Source organism: Bufo bufo, chromosome 5 (genome assembly GCF_905171765.1).
Source record: "Bufo bufo chromosome 5, aBufBuf1.1, whole genome shotgun sequence".
Lineage (NCBI taxonomy): Eukaryota > Metazoa > Chordata > Amphibia > Anura > Bufonidae > Bufo > Bufo bufo.
The window spans coordinates 482984309-483006416 of NC_053393.1; the positions used below are offsets into that span (position 1 = coordinate 482984309).

Consider the following 22108-nt stretch of genomic DNA (forward strand, 5'->3'; position numbering starts at 1 on the left):
TCGGTATAAATTATCGGCTATCGGCCTGAAAGTTCACAAATTATCGGTATCGGCCCTAAAAAATCAATATCGGTCGATCCCTACTGGGCAGTCACTTTTTAACGGTGGCCCAGTCTAAAGCAGTGCATGGGTCCCTGGGGATCCGACTCACATGAGCAGCAGGAGTGCTGATCCGGGCTGTTTAACACTTTACATGCGCTGGGCAATGGCGCCCGCCGCATGTAAAGTGCTGACAGAGGGAGCGGACTCCCTCGGTCTCCCATCAGCACCGCGCAAATGCGATCGCGGGATGCTGATGTGTGTGTGTGTGTGTGAAGGCTGGCTGGGGTCTATGAAGACCCCAAGCCTGCCTTGATTAGTTTCCAGCAGGCTGTGCCTCTCTGGCGCAGCCTGCTGGTCAATATCAGAATAGCACTGATTTTAAAATGCAATGCACTATAGTCCCTATGCATTGCATTTTAAAATTAATCAGAATGTTGTCTGTTGTAGTCCCATTGTGGGACTATTAAGTGGTAAAAAAAAGTGAAAAAAAACCCCAAACATTTATTCAATAAAAAAAATCCCATAAAAATATGTTTGGTGTTGCCGCATCCGTAACCACCCGGACTACATAAAAATCCTGTAAATTATCCTTCGGTAAACGCTGTAAAAAGACAGAATTGCTAATTTATTCTTAGTTGCCACCAAATTTTTTTTAATCACAAGCGATCAAAAAACGCCATTTACTCCAGAATTAGGCCAATGAAAAATACAAGTCGTCCTGCAAAACTCAAGCCCTAACACAACTCCATAGGAAAAAAAATAAGGTCTTGGGAAGTGGCAATGCAAAAAATTTTTTTTCTTAATTTCTGGTTATTGCAAAACAGTAGTCAAACGGAAAAAGCACTATGTATTTGGTATCACTGTAATCGTAGTGACCCAGAGAATAAAGATATTATGTTATTTAGAACGAAAAAATGAACGCCGTAAAATTTAGAACGTAAAAACGCAGTGGCAGTATTGCTGTTTTTCCCATCTTCCTCCCAGAAAGAGTTAATAAGTTAATCAGAAAGTTGTGTACCCCCAAATGGTGCTATTAAAAATAAAAATAATACAACTTGTTCCTCAAAACAAGCCCTCATAAAGCTATATAGACGAAAAAATAAAAAAGGACGCTTGGTCAGTAAGGCCCAAAACGGACCGGTCACTAAGGGGTTAACAGATCTTCTGCGATGCAAAGAAAATGTGTTCACGTTGTCCTCATTGTAGCATAGTTAGATAAAATTGCTATTGGGTCCTGTGTACCCAATAAATGATGACTCCAATCTTCAATGTTCTCGATTTATTAATACGAACAAGCTTACAAAGTTAAAATGGCAAAAACGTAAAGTTAATATGAGGCTGTAGAGCCTCGCTGTACCTCCTGAATCGTCACAAGTTTATCGGCAGCTTTCTGCTCTGCACATGAGCCTACTCCCTACAGAATAGAGTCCCCGATGCTGCTGTCTGTGCAATACTCCTGTGCTACGGATTCCAATTTTCTTTTTCATTTTTTTTTATTTAAGCCAAGAAAAGGGATATCTATGACAAATTTGGAAAAGAAGGATTAACAGGCGGAGGTGGCGGTAAGTACTGTGTGCACTTTACTATGTGTTTTCTAGTATTACATTAGTGACCGATTTCAAGGGGGGTTTTATTGCAAAAGTGATGATCTAAACATGTCTTCTGTTTTATCTCGTGCCTAAACTGTAGAGCTGTGTTTGACTATTTTTGTGTTTTCAATTGTCTTTAGGTGGAAGCCATTATGACAATCCATTCGAGTTTGGCTTTACATTCAGAAGCCCAGATGATGTCTTCAGAGACTTCTTTGGAGGAAGAGACCCATTTTCCTTTGACTTTTTTGGTAAATTTTTTTTATTTAATCTTTTTTTCTGTTAATGCTGGTGTTTCTTGTGCTTGAACTATAAAATGATAAACTGAGTCTTAGATTTCCTTAAAGGCTGAATTTACACCATTTTGCTGCATTTATTTTTTTCTAGCAAAATAATGCTAAGTCTTCAAACTGTTTTATTTATAGGAAATGTTTTTAGAGAAGGCTCACCTCTCAAACAAAAATGGAATGGGTGCACCTACAAAGAAGATTTCACCCAATCTTCAAGAAAAAGATATAACCGATTAAAAGATAGTAGGGCACACCTTCATTCAGCTGCACATGAGGAGTTCGTATAAAACAATATATTTTATTCAAACCAAATTGTATATTATATCACATAGAATCCTTATTAAACATATATAATCGCATTGCTATTATATATGTTTAATAAGGATTTTATGTGATTATAATATACAATTTGGTTTGAATAAAATATATTGTTTTATACCAACTCCTCAATTCATGTGCAGCTGAATGAAGGTTTGCCCTACTATCTTTTAATCAGTTTTATTTATGGCACCTTTTAGGCTGAGTTCACACGAGCGTGTCCAGATAAGGTCCGGATGCGTTGCGGCAAACCCGCGCGAGTAGGTACCCAATTGCAGTCAGTTTTGCGTTCCGTTTTTATCGCGCGGGTGCAATGCGTTTGCACGCGTGTGATAAAAACCTGAATGTGGTACCCAGACCCAACTTCACTGAAGTTCAGGTTTGGGTTCGGTGTTGTGTAGATGTAATTATTTCCCCTTATAACATGAGGGAAAATGGCATTCTTTAATACAGAATGCTTAGTAGAAGGTCAATTGAGGGTTAAAAAAATAAATAAAATGAACTCCCCTCCTCTAATTGATCGCGTAGCTGCCAGTCTCCTGTTCTTTCTTCAGGACCTGTCAAAGGACCTGTGGTGACATCACTGAGATCACATGGTCCATCACCACGGTGATGGACCATGTGATGTGACGTAACCACAGGTCCTTTAGCCGGCAGCTCATGATTAAAGGGATTCTGTCATGACATTTTAGGCCTATAACCTAAACATATGGCCAGGTCCGTCCAAATGGCATGAATCCAGAACTGTCCTTATTAAATGTGCCTGTGGCTCTATTAGCATATAAAACAGGTTTTTATAACCTGTCATTCACCTACCTAATGTGTCCAAGGGGACGTCTCTTCATACAAGGAGCCCGGCTGCAGACATCTCAGTCTGGTGCCGGAGGCTTGCGGGGCTGAGGTGAGGAAGACTGCGATTTCAACTGGGAAGGCGGCGCTGGGCACCAGACTGAGATGGCTGCAGCCGGGCACCCTGTATGAAGCGACGTCCCCTTGGACACCTTAGGTAGGTGAATGACAGGTTATAAAAACCTGTTTTATGTGCTAATAGAGCCACAGGCACATTTAATAAGGACAGTTTCAAATTCATGCTATTTGGACAGACCTGGCCATATGTTTAGGTTATAGGCCTAGAATGTCATGACAGAATCCCTTTAAAGAAGTTAGAAGAGATCGGCAACTACGCGATCAATTGGAGGAGGAGGTGTTCATTTTTTTATTTTTTAACCCTCAATTGACCTAAGTATTCTGTATTAAAGAGTGCTAATATTTTCCCTTATAACCATGTTATAAGGGAAAAATAATACAGTGAATAGACTCATCTTAGCAACCATGCGTGAAAATCGCACCGCATCCGAACTTGCTTGTGGATGCTTGCGATTTTCACGCAGCCCCATTCACTTCTATGGGGCCTGCGTTGCGTGATAAACGCACAATATAGAGCATGCTGCGATTTTCACGCAACGCATAAATGATGCGTGAAAATCACCGCTCATGTGCACAGCCTCATAGAAGTGAATGGGTCAGGATTCAGTGCAGGTGCAATGCGTTCACCTCACGCATTGCACCCGTGCGGAAATCTCGCCCATGTGAACTCAGCCTTGGGATCAGTGATTTTTCTCCCCCACCCAAAATATTCCCTAGGAATAGCTTTTTTCTGTTATTTTATGTGAAATTATTCAAAATAAATAACACTTTTTCCAACCATGCAATGAATTTCAAGCATATATAAACATTTAATATGCTGAAAAAATACAGCATTTTAACAAAATCTCTTCTCAGAATGAAGGGACCCTACTGATCAGCAGATCTAACCCTTGGAAGTCATCTTTCAGAGCTGCAGATGCTCTTTCACAAGCCCTCCTGCTTTGTCTCATGAAGTAGTTGGTCCTTGTGGGGTCTTCACTGTGATGGGGAATGGGAGAACTTCTTTACTGTTTATGGACATGTGATTTATATTTTAACTTTGCAGGATATTGTTTAATATGTGTAATTCACATTTTAAAGGGTGTTCAGAGTTTTTTTTTTTTCTTTTTGTGGTACAGTGACAGGTAGCCTGTTACAATAATAATAAAAAAACTTACTTTCCCAACCGCCGTCTGATCAAGCTCCACCTTCCTTCCCAGACATCAGCTGTGCCATAATACTTTGGTTTCAGTGCTGAGGTCACATATAGCATTACAGCCAATTACCAGCCTCAGTGGTCTTCTGCTGTATACGGCTGAGGCCAGTGATGGTCTTCAGCAATATATGGGTTGTTACCGCTACAGCCAGAACAATAAATCACAGGAGGAAGAATATGGAGCCACAGTGCTGAATAAGCGAGAGCTCTGGAATTTTTTTTCAAATACGCTGACACCGTGCTACAAAAATCTTTGTAAACCCTTCAAATACAGATCAAAATTTAATGGTGACTCAATGTGGAATGGTCGATGTATGGTCATGTCTCATGTTTACAGCCATTCATTTATCAAGCTGCTGTAAAGCAGAACTGGCTTAGTTGCCTATAGCAACCAATCCGATTCCACCTTCGATTTTCCAAAGGAGCTCTGAAAAGTGGAATCTGATTGGTTGCTGTGGGCGACTAAACCAGTTTTACTTTACACTAGTTTGATAAATCTCCCCCATTTGTTTATCTTGTTTACAGAAGACCCTTTTGAAGACTTCTTTGGTAACAGAAGAGGCCCCAGGGCAAACCGTAGGCCTCAAGGTCCTTTCTTCTCGGCTTTTGGTGGTTTTCCTAGTTTTGGTCCAGTTGGTCCAGGCTTTTCACCATTCGATTCAGGTATTTGATTTTGAAGAATAACTTCATTTATTTGTTTTTTTGTGCATAGAACTTTTACACACAATGCATTAAAAGTATACATGGACAATCTTTATTCAGCCACACTGAGGGAGATTTAGCAAGGCTGGCATAAAGGAAAACTGGCTTAGTTGCCCCTAGCAACCATTCAGTTTCCATCTTTCATTTTCCAAAGACGCTCTGAAAATGCAAGGTGAAATCTGATTTGGTTGTTGTGCGGTAACTAAGCCAGTCTTCCTTTACACCAGTTTTGTGTTTTGATTATGATTTCTGTATAGTTAGACTGAATCTGCAAAGACAGAAGTATTGTGTACTGTGGTTTGCATTAATTGGGAGCATTTTCAGCAAAGCTGTTTGACAGGCACTCTTCATAATACTCACCATAACTACCATGCATGTGGCCACCTGCGCTTGCCTGTACCACAGAAGAGACCATTAGAAAGACTGTCCTGAACATAATTTATCTCTGTACATTCAACAAACGTTTCATAAATCAATAGTGCAGGTGACTATGAAACTTTGTAATATATCTTAATATAGAAGTCTCTGTCTAGCAGCTCATTAGTTCCCATCTCTTCCCACTTCAGGGACGACTTTGAGCAGCTTGTAATCAGATCCTTCAGTGAGCAGACAGCAGTGTCGTCTCAAGATGGGCATACCAGAAAATGTTTCTTTAGGAGGGGAGAAAATGGCTTTTTTTTTTTTTTTTTTTTTGTCATAAGATCTATTCCAAAGTTTGAAATTTTTACCTGCGACATCTCACTTAATCAAATGGCATTTATCATGTAGAGAAAGTTAATACAAGGCACTTACTAATGTATTGTGATTGTCCATATTGCCTTGTTTGCTGGCTTGATGCATTTTTCAATCCAGCAGCGGTGGTCGTGTTTGCATGGCGGCCTCTTTGGTGGCTGGTACCACAGGAGTGTGCAAATGCCAGCGCTTTTTCCTACATCTTTAGCATATGGGGTTGTAACCTAAATACTCTTAAGCACAGTGAAATGTCTTTACTGTTGTTCAAATATGTAAAATTTCAATATGCATCTTATCCATACAAGTACAGGAATAGAGCACAGGCTCTTTTGAACCCAAAAATACCTATAGTTTCTCAGTCGACTTAAACCTGTTAGGTGGGTTCTTCTGCAGCGCTATCTGAGCATGATATGATAGATGGCGAAAAGTGGAGCTCTGCGATAGTTGTGTGTTATTTATATATATATTTTAGTGATTTGGATCAGGATTTCTGAATAAAACGCAGAGTAAGGCCTCTTTCACACGGGTGAGATTTCCGCGCGGGTTCAATGCGTGAGGTGAATGCATTGCACCCACACTGAATCCGGACCCGTTCATTTCTATGGGGGCTGTGCACATGAGCTTTGATTTTCACACATCACTTGCATGCATGCTATATTTTGTGCGTTTTTCACGCAACGCAGGCCCAATAGAGGTGAATGGGGCTGCGTGAAAATCGCAAGCATCCACAAGCAAGTGCGGATGCGGTGCGATTTTTCACGCATGGTTGCTAGGTGACGATCGGGATCGGGACCCGATCTTTATTTTCCCTTATAACATTGTTATAAGGGAAAATAATAGCATTCTCAATACAGAATGCTTAGTAAAATGTGGATTGAGGGATTAAAAAAATAAAAATTAACTCACCTCCTCCTCTTGATCGTGCAGTTGCCGATCTCTTATCTTTAATCATGAGCTGCCGGCTAAAGGACCTGTGGTGACGTCACTGCACATGGTCCATCACCTTGGTGATTGGACCATGTGATGAGCTCGGTGACGTCACCACAGGTCCTGAAGAAAGAGCAGAGACCGGCAGCTATGGAGGAGGTGAGTTTTAAAAAAAAAAAAAAAATTTTTTTTAACCCTCTTGACCACCCACTAAGCATTCTGTATTAAAAAAATGCTGTTCTTTTCCCTTATAACCATGTTATAAGGGAAAATAATAAAATCTACAGAACACTGATCCCAAACTTCAATGAAAAAGTTCGGGTCTGGGTACCACATTAAGTTTTTTATCACGCGTGTGCAAAACGCTTTGCACTCCCGCAGAAAAAACTGAACCACACAAGAAAATTGTGTGCTCACTCGCACAATTTCCCCACCACGCACCAGCATCCTATCCGGCCCCAATCCATAACACCCGTTTGAAAGAGGCCTAAGGCCTTTTGCACACGAACAATACAGATTTAGGTCCGGATGCTTTCAGGAAAACTCACACCATTTCGCAAGCAATTTCAGTCAGTTTTGTCTGTGATTGCGTTCAGTGGTTCAATTTTTTTTGCGCGGGTGAAATGTGCATTGATGCATTTTTCACGCACGTGATAAACTGTTTACAAACAACATCTCATGGCAACTATCAGTGAAAAACACAGAATATAGAACATGCTGCGATTTTTCACACAAAGCACAAGTGATGCGTGAAAAACAACTCATGTACACAGACCCATTGAAATGAATGGGTCCGAATTCCGTGCGGGCGCAATGCGTGGAAAATTTGCTCATGTGAAAGGGGCCTAAATCATGCCAGGATGCCTTAAAGAGACAGATTCCCTGTTACTCTGCCCACACACAATGATTAGCAACAATCTATACACTCATATATAGAGAAACCTGCCAATCATCCTGCATGATCAGATTGTCTCTTCTAGGAGTCCTGGCATGATGTACTACTGCTTTTTATTTCAAAAACTCTCACTACTCGGATTTTAGTAATTAAACAGATACAGTGAAAGAGTGAATAATTGCATATGAAGCTTCGCGAAACCACAGAAACAGGTCAGCTTCTGAAAAAAAAAAAAGTGCCTGACATATTTTTTAAAAGTGGTTGTCGAGCTTTCGGTCAGATCCCACCCTATATTGTAGCGGTGTAGGGAAACCCACTTATTTGCTGCCTGCCACTTGGCTCTGGCTCCTCCGGTCCATCCCTGCATTTGCTCTGCTGAGATCCCTCCTTGTGCACTTTGGGAATGGATGGGGGTCATGTGTGCCACTGCAGCCAGTGACTGGCCACACTAGTGATCTGTCCCCCAAGCAGAATGTGAGCCAGTGACATGATGTATGGGGAGACATATCACTGCTGCGGCAAGACATTGGCTGCAGTGCGCTGTTGGTCCCTGTCAAACTGGCAGAGCTGGAACCCAGCAGCGGGGAGCAGGTAAGGCTGCTTTCACACTAGCGTTTTCCCTTTCCGCTATTGAGATCCGTCATAGGATCTCAATAGCGGAGGAAAACGCTTCAGTTTTGTCCCTATTCATTGTCATTGAACTGAAGGGAACAGAATGCATTCCGTTGCGTTCCCGTGACTCACACAAGCGCAGCAAGCAGCATTTTTGAGTGTGTCCTGGAATACGGAGCAAGACACAAAAGAAAACGGATCGGCCCCCTCCCCCCCATTGACTTAAAGTGGTTTTATAGACTGATCCATAATTGCTATGTTAAAGATAATAGAACCGGATCTGGTCATAACAGATGCAGACTGTTGTATTATCATGAGGGAAGCGTTTTTGCTGATCCATGATGGATCCAGCAAAAACGCTGGTGTGACAGTAGATTGCACCGGATCAGTCTCACAAATGCATTGGAGGATGGATCCATCTCTCCGCCTGTCATGCGGACAGACGGATCCGTCTTGTATCTTTTTTTTTTTCCAATTTTTACCGGTCTGCTCAAGACTGATCCGGCATTCCAGTATTTTTAATGCCGTATCCGGCACTAATACATTCCTATGGAAAAAATGCCGGATTTTTTGGCCGGAGATAAAACCGTAGCATGCTACGGTTTTATCTTTTGCCTGATCGGTCAAAACGACTGAACTAAAGACATCCTGAACGGATTACTCTCCATTCAGAATACATGGGGATATGACGGATCCGTTCTTTTCCGGTATAGAGCCCCTGTGACGGAACTCTATGCCGGAAAAGAAAAACGCTAGTGTGAAAGTACCTTAAGTATGCTTCCCTCTGCAGGTATGGTGCTGTAACATAGTACATAAGGCCGAAAAAAGACATTTGTCCATACAGTTTGGCCTATCGTCCTGCAAGTTGATCCAGAGGAAGGCAAAAAAAAAACTGAGGTAGAAGCCAATTTTCCCCACTTTAGGGGAATAAAAAATTCCTTCCCGACTCCAATCAGGCAATCAGAATAACTCCCTGGATCAACGACCCCTCTCTAGTAGCTATAGCCTGTAATATTATTACACTCCAGAAATACATCCAGGCTCCTCTTGAATTCCTTTATTGTACTCACCATCACCACCTCCTCAGGCAGAGAGTTCCATAGTCTCACTGCTCTTACCGTAAAGGATCCTCTTCTATGTTTGTGTACAAACCATCTTTCCTCCAGATGCAGAGGATGTGGTGGGGTCTGAGCAAAAGGTCTGTAATGGTGGACAATCCCATTAAGTATGATGAAGAAAAGTCCATGTATCACACTGGGGTCAGTAGATGCTGTATAGGATATCAAAGGCTGCACCCTTTATATTTTAGTCATGGCAAGCTTTTAAAGTCTAATACATCCTTAGACGTGAAAGGGTTAAAAATCTCACATAGAAACTTGCTGTATTTTCTGTATTCTCTAAAGTTCATTAAGGTAATTTAATTTTTATTTTTTTTATTAAAAACAGGTTTTACTTCATCCTTTGGTCCCCTGGGGCATGGTGGTTTTACTTCCTTCTCCTCTTCATCTTTTGGGGGTTCTGGAATGGGCAACTTCAAATCTGTATCTACTTCAACCAAAATGATAAATGGCAGGAAAATTACGACTAAGAGGTACGTTTCCGCTCTAATCTATTGCTTCATTGTTGGTAGTGTGTGCTGCGTGTTCCAGTTTGTTCCTGGCATAGTTGTGTCTTGACCTGATCTGGTGGTTGTCTCCCCCACCCTTCCCATACCATACAGTAGTAAACAAGTCATAGCCCTTGGTCTAGCATCATTTACAAAGTTGTCAAACTTCCATGGATTACGTGCTTATGCTGCATCTTAACATTCAGCGATTCATTTACCAAGGCAGTATGCCAGTTTTCTGGTGTGCAAACGTTGAAAATGTTTGTGCAAAATTTTGCTGCTTCTACCCTTTCTCCACTGCTCTTGACACTTTTAAAGTGGCTGTAGTGAAAGTGTGATGGGCCCTCACGGCCCAACACATTTCTAATTGTTTAGCAGCTTGTAGTTAAAGGAGTTGTCCTGGTTTAGGAAACCAGACAGGACTTCCAATCAACCTGCTGTAAAGAATAGATGGTTATCTAACAGATCCTGCCCTGATCCCCTGGCAAGGCTGTGTTAACACTGCTGCAGCAGTGATGCAATGTTGACAATGTGACCACTGCAGCCAGTCGCTGACCCCTTGCTGAGGCTAGTGATTGGCTGCACCGTTCACCACGCAGAAAAATCATTTTTTATTTGTTTGGACATGTTCAAATGCAGCAGTTTTGTGTGGCGGCCATTTTATTTCTCCTGAATGCTCTCCGGACAAAATGAGCCATTATAACTAATGCAGGGTATTTGGGAATATACACTGCTCAAAAAAATAAAGGGAACACACAAAAATAACACATCCTAGATCTGAGTTAATTAAATATTCTTCTGAAATACTTTGTTCTTTACATAGTTGAATGTGCTGACAACAAAATCACACAAAAATAAAAAAATGGAAATCAAATTTTTCAACCCATGGAGGTCTGGATTTGGAGTCACACTCAAAATTAAAGTGGAAAACCACACTACAGGCTGATCCAACTTTGATGTAATGTCCTTAAAACAAGTCAAAATGAGGCTCAGTAGTGTGTGTGGCCTCCCTACAATTCCTGTATGACCTCCCTACAACGCCTGTGCATGCTCCTGATGAGGTGGCGGACGGTCTCCTGAGGGATCTCCTCCCAGACCTGGACTAAAGCATCTGCCAACTCCTGGACAGTCTGGTGCAACATGATGTTGGTGGATAGAGCGAGACATGATGTCCCAGATGTGCTCAATTGGATTCAGGTCTGGGGAACGGACGGGCCAGTCCATAGCATCAATGCCTTCATCTTGCAGGAACTGCTGACACACTCCAGCCACATGAGGTCTAGCATTGTCTTGCATTAGGAGGAACCCAGGGCCAACCGCACCAGCATATGGTCTCACAAGGGGGTCTGAGGATCTCATCTCTGTACCTAATGGCAGTCAGGCTACCTCTGGCGAGCACATGGAGGGCTGTGCGGCCCTCCAAAGAAATGCCACCCCACACCATTACTGACCCAATGCCAAACCGGTCATGCTGGAGGATGTTGCAGGCAGCAGAACGTTCTCCACGGCGTCTCAAGACTCTGTCACGTCTGTCACATGTGCTCAGTGTGAACCTGCTTTCATCTGTGAAGAGCACAGGGCGCCAGTGGCGAATTTGCCAATCTTAGTGTTTTCTGGCAAATGCCAAACGTCCTGCACGGTGTTGGGCTGTAAGCACAACCCCCACCTGTGGACGTCGGGCCCTCATATCACCCTCATGGAGTCTGTTTCTGACCATTTGAGCAGACACATGCACATTTGTGGCCTGCTGGAGGTCATTTTGCAGGGCTCTGGCAGTACTCCTCCTGTTCCTCCTTTCACAAAGGCGGAGGAAGCGGTCCTGCTGCTGGGTTGTTGCCCTCCTACGGCCTCCTCCACGTCTCCTGATGTACTGGCCTGTCTCCTGGTAGCGCCTCCATGTTCTGGACACTATGCTGACAGGCACAGCAAACCTTCTTGCCACAGCTCGCATTGATGTGCCATCCTGGATAAGCTGCACTACCTGAGCCACTTGTGTGGGTTGTAGACTCTGTCTCATGCTACCACTAGAGTGAAAGCACTGCCAGCATTCAAAAGTGACCAAAACATCAGCCAGGAAGCATAGGAACTGAGAAGTGGTCTGTGTTCACCACCTGCAGAACCACTCCTTTATTGGGGGTGTCTTGCTAATTGCCTATAATTTCCACCTGTTTTCTATTCCATTTGCACAACAGCATGTGAAATTGATTGTCACTCAGTGTTGCTTCCTAAGTGGACAGTTTGATTTCACAGAAGTGTGATTGACTTGGAGTTACATTGTGTTGTTTAAGTGTTCCCTTTATTTTTTTGAGCAATGTATTTATAATAAAGTAGTATCTTCATTTTCTTAATTCCTGGAGAACTCCTTTCACACCTCCCCGTGTACTGAAAGCGGTTCATGGGGATGGTCTCATGCATGACTGATTAATTCTTTGTGTATTTACAGATCGCTGTCAGTCACTGATGAGACCTTCCCATGTACTGAAAGCTGTTCACAGGGATGTCTTAAGTTAGAAAAAGAAGAGAAACTGAATCCACGGCTCCTCGTGCTCTCTAACATGCTGCCTGCAGCGTCACATTGCATTTTGTAGTGTCTGGTTCCTTCAGTGGCTGATCAGTAAGGGGTCTGACTGCTCTGGTTTCTCTGTCTGTAAATATTCAGAAGTCTTCTCATTTATAAAAAAAAAAATCTATTGTTTAAAAAATACTAGATGGAAGGAATAGGGGGATCTATATGAGACTGGTTAAATGGGATCTGTCATTGCAAAATGCAATGCAATCTTCAGGCAGCATGTTATGGAGGAGGAACTGAGCAGATATCTGTCTGTGAAAAGATTCAGTAAACTGTATTTTCTAACTTTTGGTGACCGACCGCTACTTTCTCTGTATACACACTAGGGATCGACTATTTATTTTATAAAATTTTTTTTTTTTTTTTTTTTTTAGAGGCGATAATCTGAACTTTCAGGCCGTTGGCTGATAATTTATACCAATATTTTATATCTCATAATATATATTTTATATTACTTGGTAGTCATTGAGGTGGTGGAAATTTGCATTTGGCACTAGTATATTATAAATGTAAAATATAAATTAATAAAGCCCTTAGTTGGTGGTCATTTTATAATTTACATTTATAATATACTAGTGCCAAATGCGAATTTCCACACCATCCCCCCTCCTCACTGACTTTATTAACCCCTATCAGACCTCAAATGAATAAAATAAAAAAAACTCCTCCTCTCCTGCGCCGCGGCTCTTCATCTCCGGGTCTGGCATCTTGCTCCCCTGTGTTCTCCGGCCTGCGCTGCACTGTCACCTGCCAGAGCGTGCAGCGTCAGGTCCTAGTGCGCGCACTACGTCCTGACTCTGTAGGGGGTCAGGACAGTGCAGCACGGGCCCCATCAAAAAAGACCAGGGAGGGTGAGTATCAGAAGCGTTTGCTGCGCTTCTTCCCCGCTCATGGCACCCGATGCATACTAGTGCGCGCTACCATAAGCGTTATCTGTATATCGGCAAGGTTAGATACTGATAATGTACCAAATCCTGAATATCGGCCGATAAGATCGGTACTTTCCATTTCATCCACCATGACGGCCACAATGAGATAGACCCTTGACCTCTGTAGGGGCAGGAACACATGAAGAGAGTTTAAATTCCCCCCACCCCTCCACCTCCTCAGTGCTTTCCTGCCCCTACAGGGGCCAACATGTGGAGAGAGCCCTCCCGTCGGGAGGGTTGAAGTATCCTATTCAAGATTGTTTCCTACAGGAATCTCCTGCTGTCCTCCCGCGGCAGGGGTTAAGGCTGGATAGCATGGAGCAACAAGGACCCTCGTCCCGGCCTATGCTGGGGCCTGCAGTCCTCCCTTACCTCGAGACCTCCTTCCTCGCATCAGGAAGCACCTACGGTTCACACTGTTCGATCCACCTCTTCCAGTACCTCGCTCTAACATTTTGCATCTCCTCTGCTCCCAGAATTTTTACTAAACTCGTGGTAGAGATGGTGGCTTATCTTTGCCGAGAGGGCATAACGATCATTCCATACCTCGACTACTTTCTGATTCTCGACAGGACAGAAGAAGAAAACCTATTGGCAACTCACAGGTTTTCAGAAACTCTAACGCATCTCGGTTGGATTATAAACAAAAAAGTCCACACTCACTTCATCCAGGAGAATAAGGTTCCTAGGGGAAGAACTGGACTCAACCTTACTAAAAACCTTTCTTCCTCAGGACAAAACAGATTCTGATAAAGAAGGTTGTGGAGTTTCAGAGATGCAACAGATGCTCCATCAGGGAAGCTATGAGCTTATTAGGAAGCCTAACCGCCTGCATACCTTCAGTCCCTTGGTGCCAGAGCCACACGAGAATAACCCAGGGCTGGATCCTGAGGGAATGGAAGACAGGGAGACCTGGACAGACGGATCTGGATACCACAGTCTGTGAAATCAGATCTCAACTGGTGGAAACAAAGGAAAAGACTACTCAAGGGACTGGATTGGCAGAACCATCCAGAGGTTCAAGTAACGGGCGCAAGTCTCGAGGGCTGGGGAGACCATTTTTTTTTTCAGGATACCTGGCCAGAGGACATAAAAAGAAATTCATCCAACTTTAGAGAACTATATGCACTTCTCAAGGCCAAAACAAAAGGAGAAAGTTTGTTAAAAGATCAGCATCTAAAGATCCTGTCCGACAACACCAACAGTGGCATATCTGAGACACCAGGGAGGGACTAAGTCCAGCCTGCTAGGAGAAGTGGCAAAAAGAATCTTCTCTTGGGCAGCAAGAAACACCTTATCGCTCTCCGCCATCCACTTGAAGGATGTGAAAATACAGTGGCAGACTACCTGAGCAGAGACAAAAAAAAGATATGATATAGATGATATCAACCTTTTCGGGTAATATGTAAAGCACTGAGGAGGTGGAGGGGAATTTAAACTCTCTCCATGTGTTCCTGCCCCTACAGAGGTCAAGGGTCAATCATGGTGGATTCAAGGAAACGGAATTACCGGTAAGTCTAATTGCGGTTTTTCGATAAGGGTCCATTCACACGTTCCGCATTTTGCGGACCGCACATTGCCGGCACTTAATACAAAATGCCTATTCTTGTCCGCAATTGCAGACAAGAATAGGACATGTTCTATTTTTATTGGGAACGCAATTGCGGACATCGTGCTGCCCCATAGAAATGAATGTGTCTGCAATTCCGTTCCGCAAAATGCGGAACGAAATTGCAGACGTGTGAATGGACCCTTATCGGTCGATCCCTAATACACAGTCAGTGCTATAGATGATAACACCTCCCCCCATTTCTGTGTACAGAGAGCTGTTCACGTAAGGTAAAACAGAAAAAAGGCAAAATGGTCGACTTGATGTTTAGTTTTTGTCGCGTCAACTCGTTAAAAAGTAATAATCAGTCATACAAAACCCCCAAAATGATGTCAAAGAAAAGTACAGATTATCCCCCCGCCACAGCTCTGTACACACAACTACAAAAAGTCATAAGGGTCAGAATATGGAGATGAAAAGGTTTTTATTTTTTTTCAATATTAAAATGCACAAAAAAGAGCTGCCCATGTGATATTGATTGATGACCTACCCTGAGGATAGTTCATCAATGTCAGGAACAGACAATCCCTTTAAATGAGGATGGGGATCATAAAGGGAGAGACATCTGCTGGGTAAAAGCCCATGTCACAGCTCTGACATCACACCAGGAATGCTAATAGTCCTAATGGATGAGAGAGAATGTACGGTTACAGAATCCAGCAGAGCGATGGAAAAATACCCAAAATGTGCAAGTTAGACAGGACGTGTGACTGCAATACATGTCATACCCAGCTGTCTCGGCGTGACTGGCATGTCCTTATTTTTGTTACAATCAGTTTTCTTTATGGTTTTTTTTGTACAGAACATTGACTAATCTTGTTTTTAAAGAGTATAAGCCATATCCACACTAAAACTAAATATTTCTATAGCACAGCGGCCGTCCAGCGCAGCCACCTTCACAGAGTTTCCCAGCTTTCATATTTTGTGTAGACATCATTACCTATAGTAGTTACTGTGTCCACTTTTATACCAGAAGTTTTCCTTTTTTATATTAAAAGATTGTTACATAGGCTGAAAAAAGCCCTCTGTCCATCCAGTTCAGCCTGTTATCCTGCAAGTTGATCCAGAGTCACTTCAGAATTTATTAATTGTTGTAAAACTGTTTCTTCATAAAGCATGGACATGCCTAATGTTGAAGGGAGTCTTTTAGTAGTTTTGTTGTGCCGACCTGCTGACAGCACTAGTAGGGGCTGGGGAAAGAGCTATAAACATGCCTTTTGTGGAGCTTTTATTTTCACGAATACAGTGAATAGGCGTTTTTATTCTGCCAGATTCTGCTCCTGTAAGTGTTGTGCCAGGTTTTTGAAGTTGTCTAACAGCTGGGCCACCTTACGGATCTTGAGAATAGGGGTCCCGTTCCACAGATCTGATAAAACAGCAGGCCTATCATGCTCCATGCCATTCATTCTCTATGGGACTGCTGGATATTGCCAAATACAGCCTTCTATTTCCAATGATCCCATAGAGAATGAATGAAGCGGTGGAGGATGTGCCGGACTTACTGCCCCATGAGATCAAAGGAGTGGGATCTCTGGGGGTCCTAGCAGTCAGACCACCACCGATCAGTTAGGGGGTAACTTTAAAACTTGGCACAACCCCTTGTATCTGGGGTGGAGCTTTTCTGTGAAGTGTTCTCTGTATTAAATTGCTTCATGACCCCAGACCCTGCCTAGTGCTATCAGCAGTTTAGTAAGGTCAAACCTGCTGGCAAACTCACTTTTTAAAAGGGATTGTCAGGTTTACATGAATAGCATAAAGAGGACCTGTTGCCTCTCCTGACATATTTGTCTTAAAGGGGTTGTCCAAGTTTTTTTTTTTTTTTGTTTGTTTCTAACTAAGCTAGTGTAGGGGGTATTCAATTCATTCATCAGTTAGCTGGGGGTGACATGACCTGTGAACTGGTGCTGCAAGAGGAGCAGGTCTGCCTCTGTGCACAGAACGTCACTGTGAAGGCTGTGCTGGTTGTAGTGACAGGCCATGCCTCCTGCACTGCCTGATCTGCTGGCTGAGTTGTCTACTAGGTGTCTCCCTCCCACTGGATTCTTCAGCAGAGTTTAACCCCTTTTACCATCTGCAGCACAGACTCTGAGCTGGAGGCTCTGCTTCAGGTACTGAGCAGCTGCAGGCAGACAGATGCTGTGCACAGGATCTCCCCTCCTCACCCTGCAAGCACAGAGCTGACAAAGACCAGAGGAGTTCTTTCCTCTGTACTCCTCTGCTGGCTGTGAAGAAGTGTCTGCAGAGCATTGAACAAGTAGGGGGAAGGTCCCGTGGGTATCGGCAATGTGACTGTACTGTACAGCTGGGACTTGTAGTCCCACACAGAACAGGAGTATCCCAGCAGACTGCAGGCAGGTCAGCAATTGTACAATTGTATTCACTCCCATTGCATATCAGGGGGAGGGGAAAGGCAGTCTTTAATACCCACAAATATTCATAAGGAAAACCTCAGATGGTTGTTACACGCCCCACAGCTCTGCAACGGCATGTAAACAAAGGAGCCAGAACAAAATTAGGGAAATGAATACATTTTTTATTTTTTTTTGCCTAAAACTTGCGTAGCTTATGTACGGTATATATTGCTGCCCATCAGATTTGGTGCTTTATTTTACATAACTTGTACAATTCCTTTAATAGCTTAATACATTCCCCATGTAATAACAATTCTGGAACATCTATTCCTATGACTCTGTGCCATTCCTTTATTTCTACTATAAGTTCTGAATGAATTGCTAGCAGTCTGCAGTAAGGGTACAGAGGGGAGGTAACCAGTTTGGGAGGTGTACCTGCACAGTCTGCCTCTATCCAATCAGTGCTGCCATTGTCAGTCTGTGCAGGGACACCCCCCTAACTGGTTACCACCTCTCTGTACCCTTACAGCAGACTATTAGCAATTAATTCATAGGCTGATATAATGAGACATAGATGCTGTAGAAATATTACGTTGGGAATGCATGAAGCTATTAAAACAGGCATTTCAGAAAAGGAGCCAGGTCCTTTTTTTAAAAAAAGGGGGGGGGGGGGGGGGGAGGAGAGAGGGGAACCTTTTTGCTGCTTTCCAGACACCTACAGTGGATGAGCGTATTCTCTGTAGGGATGATATATTAGCTGCTGCCTTTATTGACCTCCAGGTGAACATCCCTTCATTGCATTGCAGCAGTAAGGTGAAGAAACAACTTCAGGTCAGGCAGCAGGTGCACAAAGTCGTTTTTTTAGAAAGGTGATTGTCAGTGTTGCTTAGTTTACTAGTTTTAGGCTGCCATTAAAGTTGAGTTAATAAGGCAGCCTCTCTCCATGCGTTATTAGGGCAGTTGAACGTCATAATGAGTTTCAACCGCAGCTTAGTGCCTAAAAGTATCAACAGCTCCTGCACTGGCACCCTGATCTTTCTACAGGTGAAACTCGAAAAATTAGAATATCGTGCAAAGTTCATTTTATTTCAGTAATGTAACCTAATTGGCTGACTAGAGTGCGACACTTTGAGCCTAGAATATTGAACCTTTTCACAAAATTCGAATTTTAATTTGCATTACTGAAATAAATGAACTTTTGCACAATATTCAAATTTTTTGAGTTGTACCTGTATGTGTTGAATGGTCACAACACAAAAAAAAATAACTTTTCGTCTGCTACTGGGCAAAAACCATTTGTCCTATACTAAATCGAGTGTGCAGGTTACAAATCCGAAGTCAGAATTGTTGTAACACGTCATAAAATTTTGCTATGCATAAGTATGCCTAAATAAATTAAGCACTTGGAAAGCATTGAATAGTTTTGAACAGAACAAGTTTTACTCCAACAATTACCTGATCTACATCGAAGTTTGCGTAGTAAACAGTGTATGAAAATGTAATGGAATGACAATTTCAAAAAGTCTTGTTTTTTAGTTTAAGTCTTACTTGAGCAAGGCCCAGTACTGTTAAAAGTGCTTCAGGCATCTGCTTTTGCGCTTGTAAACGGTCATATTTTCCCGTTGCAAAAACCAGCAGTAGTCCCACATCATGTTGGGATTCCGGCGGCCTTGATACCTATTCTCCATTATAGAAATATCTTTATGGAACCGCTCTCCATGTTCGTCACTTACGTGTCCCAAATTGGGTGGGAAAAAGTCAAGATGGGAATGTAAGAAATGCACTTTCAATGACATTCGGAAGCCAAGTTAATATGCTGTAAGCATGTTGTCTACTAATTCAGCATAGTTTGCAGCTCGTCTGTTCCCAAGGAAGTTCTGCACTACTAGCACAAATGCATCCCAAGCTGCAAGACGCACTCGCTTTGTCAGATTCTTGCGCTGATCATAAGTAGTGTATTTGCCACATATGTAGCAAAAATTGTCTGGATCGTTAACACATTTGTGTTTATCCATCTTAAAGGTAACCTGTCACCAGTTTTATGATGTCCTAACTAAGGGCAACATAAATAAGTGACTGATTCTCTTAGCAAAATGCTGGGTCACTTTCTTTAATTGACCCAGTCAATCTGCCAACATCTTGTATTGAAAAGCTCCAGCTGATAATGATGAGTCCTGAATATTCATGAGCTCCTGACTCTCCCCGCCCACCTGCTGCTGATTGACAGTTATTTTCCATATGAATCAGCAGCAGGTGGGCAGGGGAGTGGCTATAGCTCTGAATAAAAAAAAAAAAAACGCTGGACTCACTGACTCAAATCTGCTCATTGGCATGTGGCATCTTTGTGTGTATATTATGAGGTAACCATCTGTCACACCAGTAAGTGAATACATCTAAGGTACTTTTTAGTAGTTGATGATTGTATATAATTAGATTATAATCAAATATCCACATGACAGGTTCCCTTTAAGTTTCAAAACGGATAGCACTAGAACAGATCACTTTATCCAAATCTGTCCAGCTTGCCTTATATACTTACTGCTGACATCAGCCTGAGTGAATATTATAACTGAATAGGCTTTGCATGTATAACTTACAATCTAGACGTGTCAGGCAAATTCTGAGTTCATATTTGGAATCGGAGCGCTCATTTTAGTATAAATCACCGGTTTCTCTCGGTAGCAAAATCATTGTTGTGCGGTGTAATACCACGTTTCTCCTGCAGTGACTAGTGCAGAGCAAATGGATAACTAAAAGCTTCCCCTGACAATAGCGCTGGACCTGCGACAATCAATCTTGGGACTAGGGATCGACCGATATTGATTTTTTAGGGCCGATACCGATACCGATAATTTGTGAACTTTCAGGCCGATAGCCGATAATTTATACCGATATTCTGGGAATTTTCATTTTTGAGAAAAAAAAAAAATTCCTACACAAATCTGCTGAAAATTAATATGTTTATTGTTAATGTGTATTTTTTTTGTTTATTGTTAATGTGTATTTTTTTTTTATAAATCTTTTTCATTTATACTTAATATTTTTGTGTTTTTTTTTACTAACTTTTAACCCCCTTAGGGACTAGAACCCTTGTCCTATTCCCCCTGATAGATCTCTATCAGGGTGAATAGGATTTCACACTGTCCCTGCTGCTCTGTGCATAGTGCACACAGCAGCATGGAGCTGAACATGGCAGCCAGGGCTTCAATAGCGTCCTGGCTGCCATGGCAACCGATCGGAGCCCCAGGCTTACACAGCTGGGGCTCCGATCGGAGGAGCAGGGGAGAGGGGATCCTGTGGCCACTGCCACCAATGATTAATACTGGGTGGGTGGGGTGGGTGGGGCGCACTGCGCCACCAATGTTTTTACTATTGGCCGGGATTTGGATGGGGGTGGGGGGCGCACTGCGCCACCAATGATTAATACTGGGGGGCTTGGGGGGGCGCACTGCGCCACCAATGAAGATAAGTCTATCGATCATTCATATACAGGAGGCGGGAGCTGGCTGCAGAATCACATAGCCGGCTCCCGACCTCTATCAGCGGTAGCTGCGATCCGCGGCACCTGAGGAGTTAACTACCGCGGACCGCAGCTACTTGTCATAGAGGTCGGGAGCCGGCTATGTGATTCTGCAGCCAGCTCCCGCCTCCTGTATATATGAATGAAAAAGGCTTATCTTCATTGGTGGCGCAGCGGCCACAGCCCCTCCCCTCCTCTTATGTTCTATCCCCTCATTGGCGGCAGCGGCAGCAGCAGCACAGGGGGAGGAGACACTGCTTCCTTCTCCCCTGTGCTGCGGAGGGAACACAGAGAGCGCTGTCAGCAGCGCGTTCTGTGTTCCCAATACGTTATCGGTATATCGGCAAAATAGATGCCGATACCGATAACGTTCAAAATCCTCAATATCGGCCGATAATATCGGCCAAACCGATAATCGGTCGATCCCTACTTGGGACCCAACCACATTTCACAAAGATATTTCCTGATGAATCAACCCCTTGAAAGTCATTTACGTAAATCCAGAAAACAAACACCTAAGTAGTCATCCACGTAGTGCCACTAAATATATGGACAAAAGTGCGGTACAGCATGTACTAATTCTGTGTAACCTCGATATAGGATAACTTGGAATGAGAAGTGTGGTGCACTTTCTCAAGCAATTTGGTGCAGTGACAAACTATACGTAGAAAAGGTTTTCCTCTATTCTTGAGTCATGTTTCTGTGATGTCTGTTTTATAGGATCCTTGAGAACGGTCAGGAGCGCGTTGAAGTTGATGAAGATGGCCAGTTAAAGTCCTTAACAATAAATGGTAAGGAGCAGCTGCTACGCTTGGATAACAAGTAGATTCAACGCACGCATGTATCAGAAATATTAACCTAAACAAGCATCATTTGTGGATTATCAGGAACATTTTTGAAGAAATCTAAAGAACTTGTCTGTGCGTATTCTAAGACATAACTTAAAGAAGCTCGTGGAGAGTTTCTGGTACTTGTCATAGACTCTCAGTTCAAATTTGGGACCACGTTCATAGGACCATACTTTTTTTTTTTTTTAGTATATTATTTTGGTATTCGTCTTAATATCGAACATTTCTGTATGCACTTTTAAGCGTTTACCTTCTAAGTTGCGGGTGGGGTGGCGTTAGCGCAGTGCTTTATAGACCTCCCTGCTAGTTGGAAGGGTTAAACGGGAAGTGGGCCATGATATTTCAGTAGTGGGTGAATGAAATGTTCACTAACCGCATGGATTTTTACTTATTTTGTTTGAAATGTGAACCAAGTGTTATCTGTCCAGCCTGCTATTAATCCAACTT

At 42.8% G+C, this 22108-nt stretch overlaps 1 protein-coding gene and 1 long non-coding RNA gene across 2 annotated transcripts in view; one reads left to right on the forward strand and one right to left on the reverse strand.

The window, feature by feature from the left end:
- Window positions 1–22108, reverse strand: part of LOC121002713 — a 471797-nt gene that overhangs the window by 230438 nt on the left and 219251 nt on the right. The window lies entirely within an intron of this gene.
- DNAJB6 (DnaJ heat shock protein family (Hsp40) member B6) overlaps window positions 1–22108 on the forward strand; it is a 106419-nt gene that overhangs the window by 38158 nt on the left and 46153 nt on the right. Inside the window, exons 4-8 of the mRNA XM_040434194.1 lie at window positions 1545–1604; window positions 1772–1882; window positions 4887–5024; window positions 9676–9820; window positions 21534–21604. Of these exons, the coding sequence (XP_040290128.1) occupies window positions 1545–1604; window positions 1772–1882; window positions 4887–5024; window positions 9676–9820; window positions 21534–21604 (525 nt within the window). The remainder of the gene's footprint in view (window positions 1–1544; window positions 1605–1771; window positions 1883–4886; window positions 5025–9675; window positions 9821–21533; window positions 21605–22108) is intronic.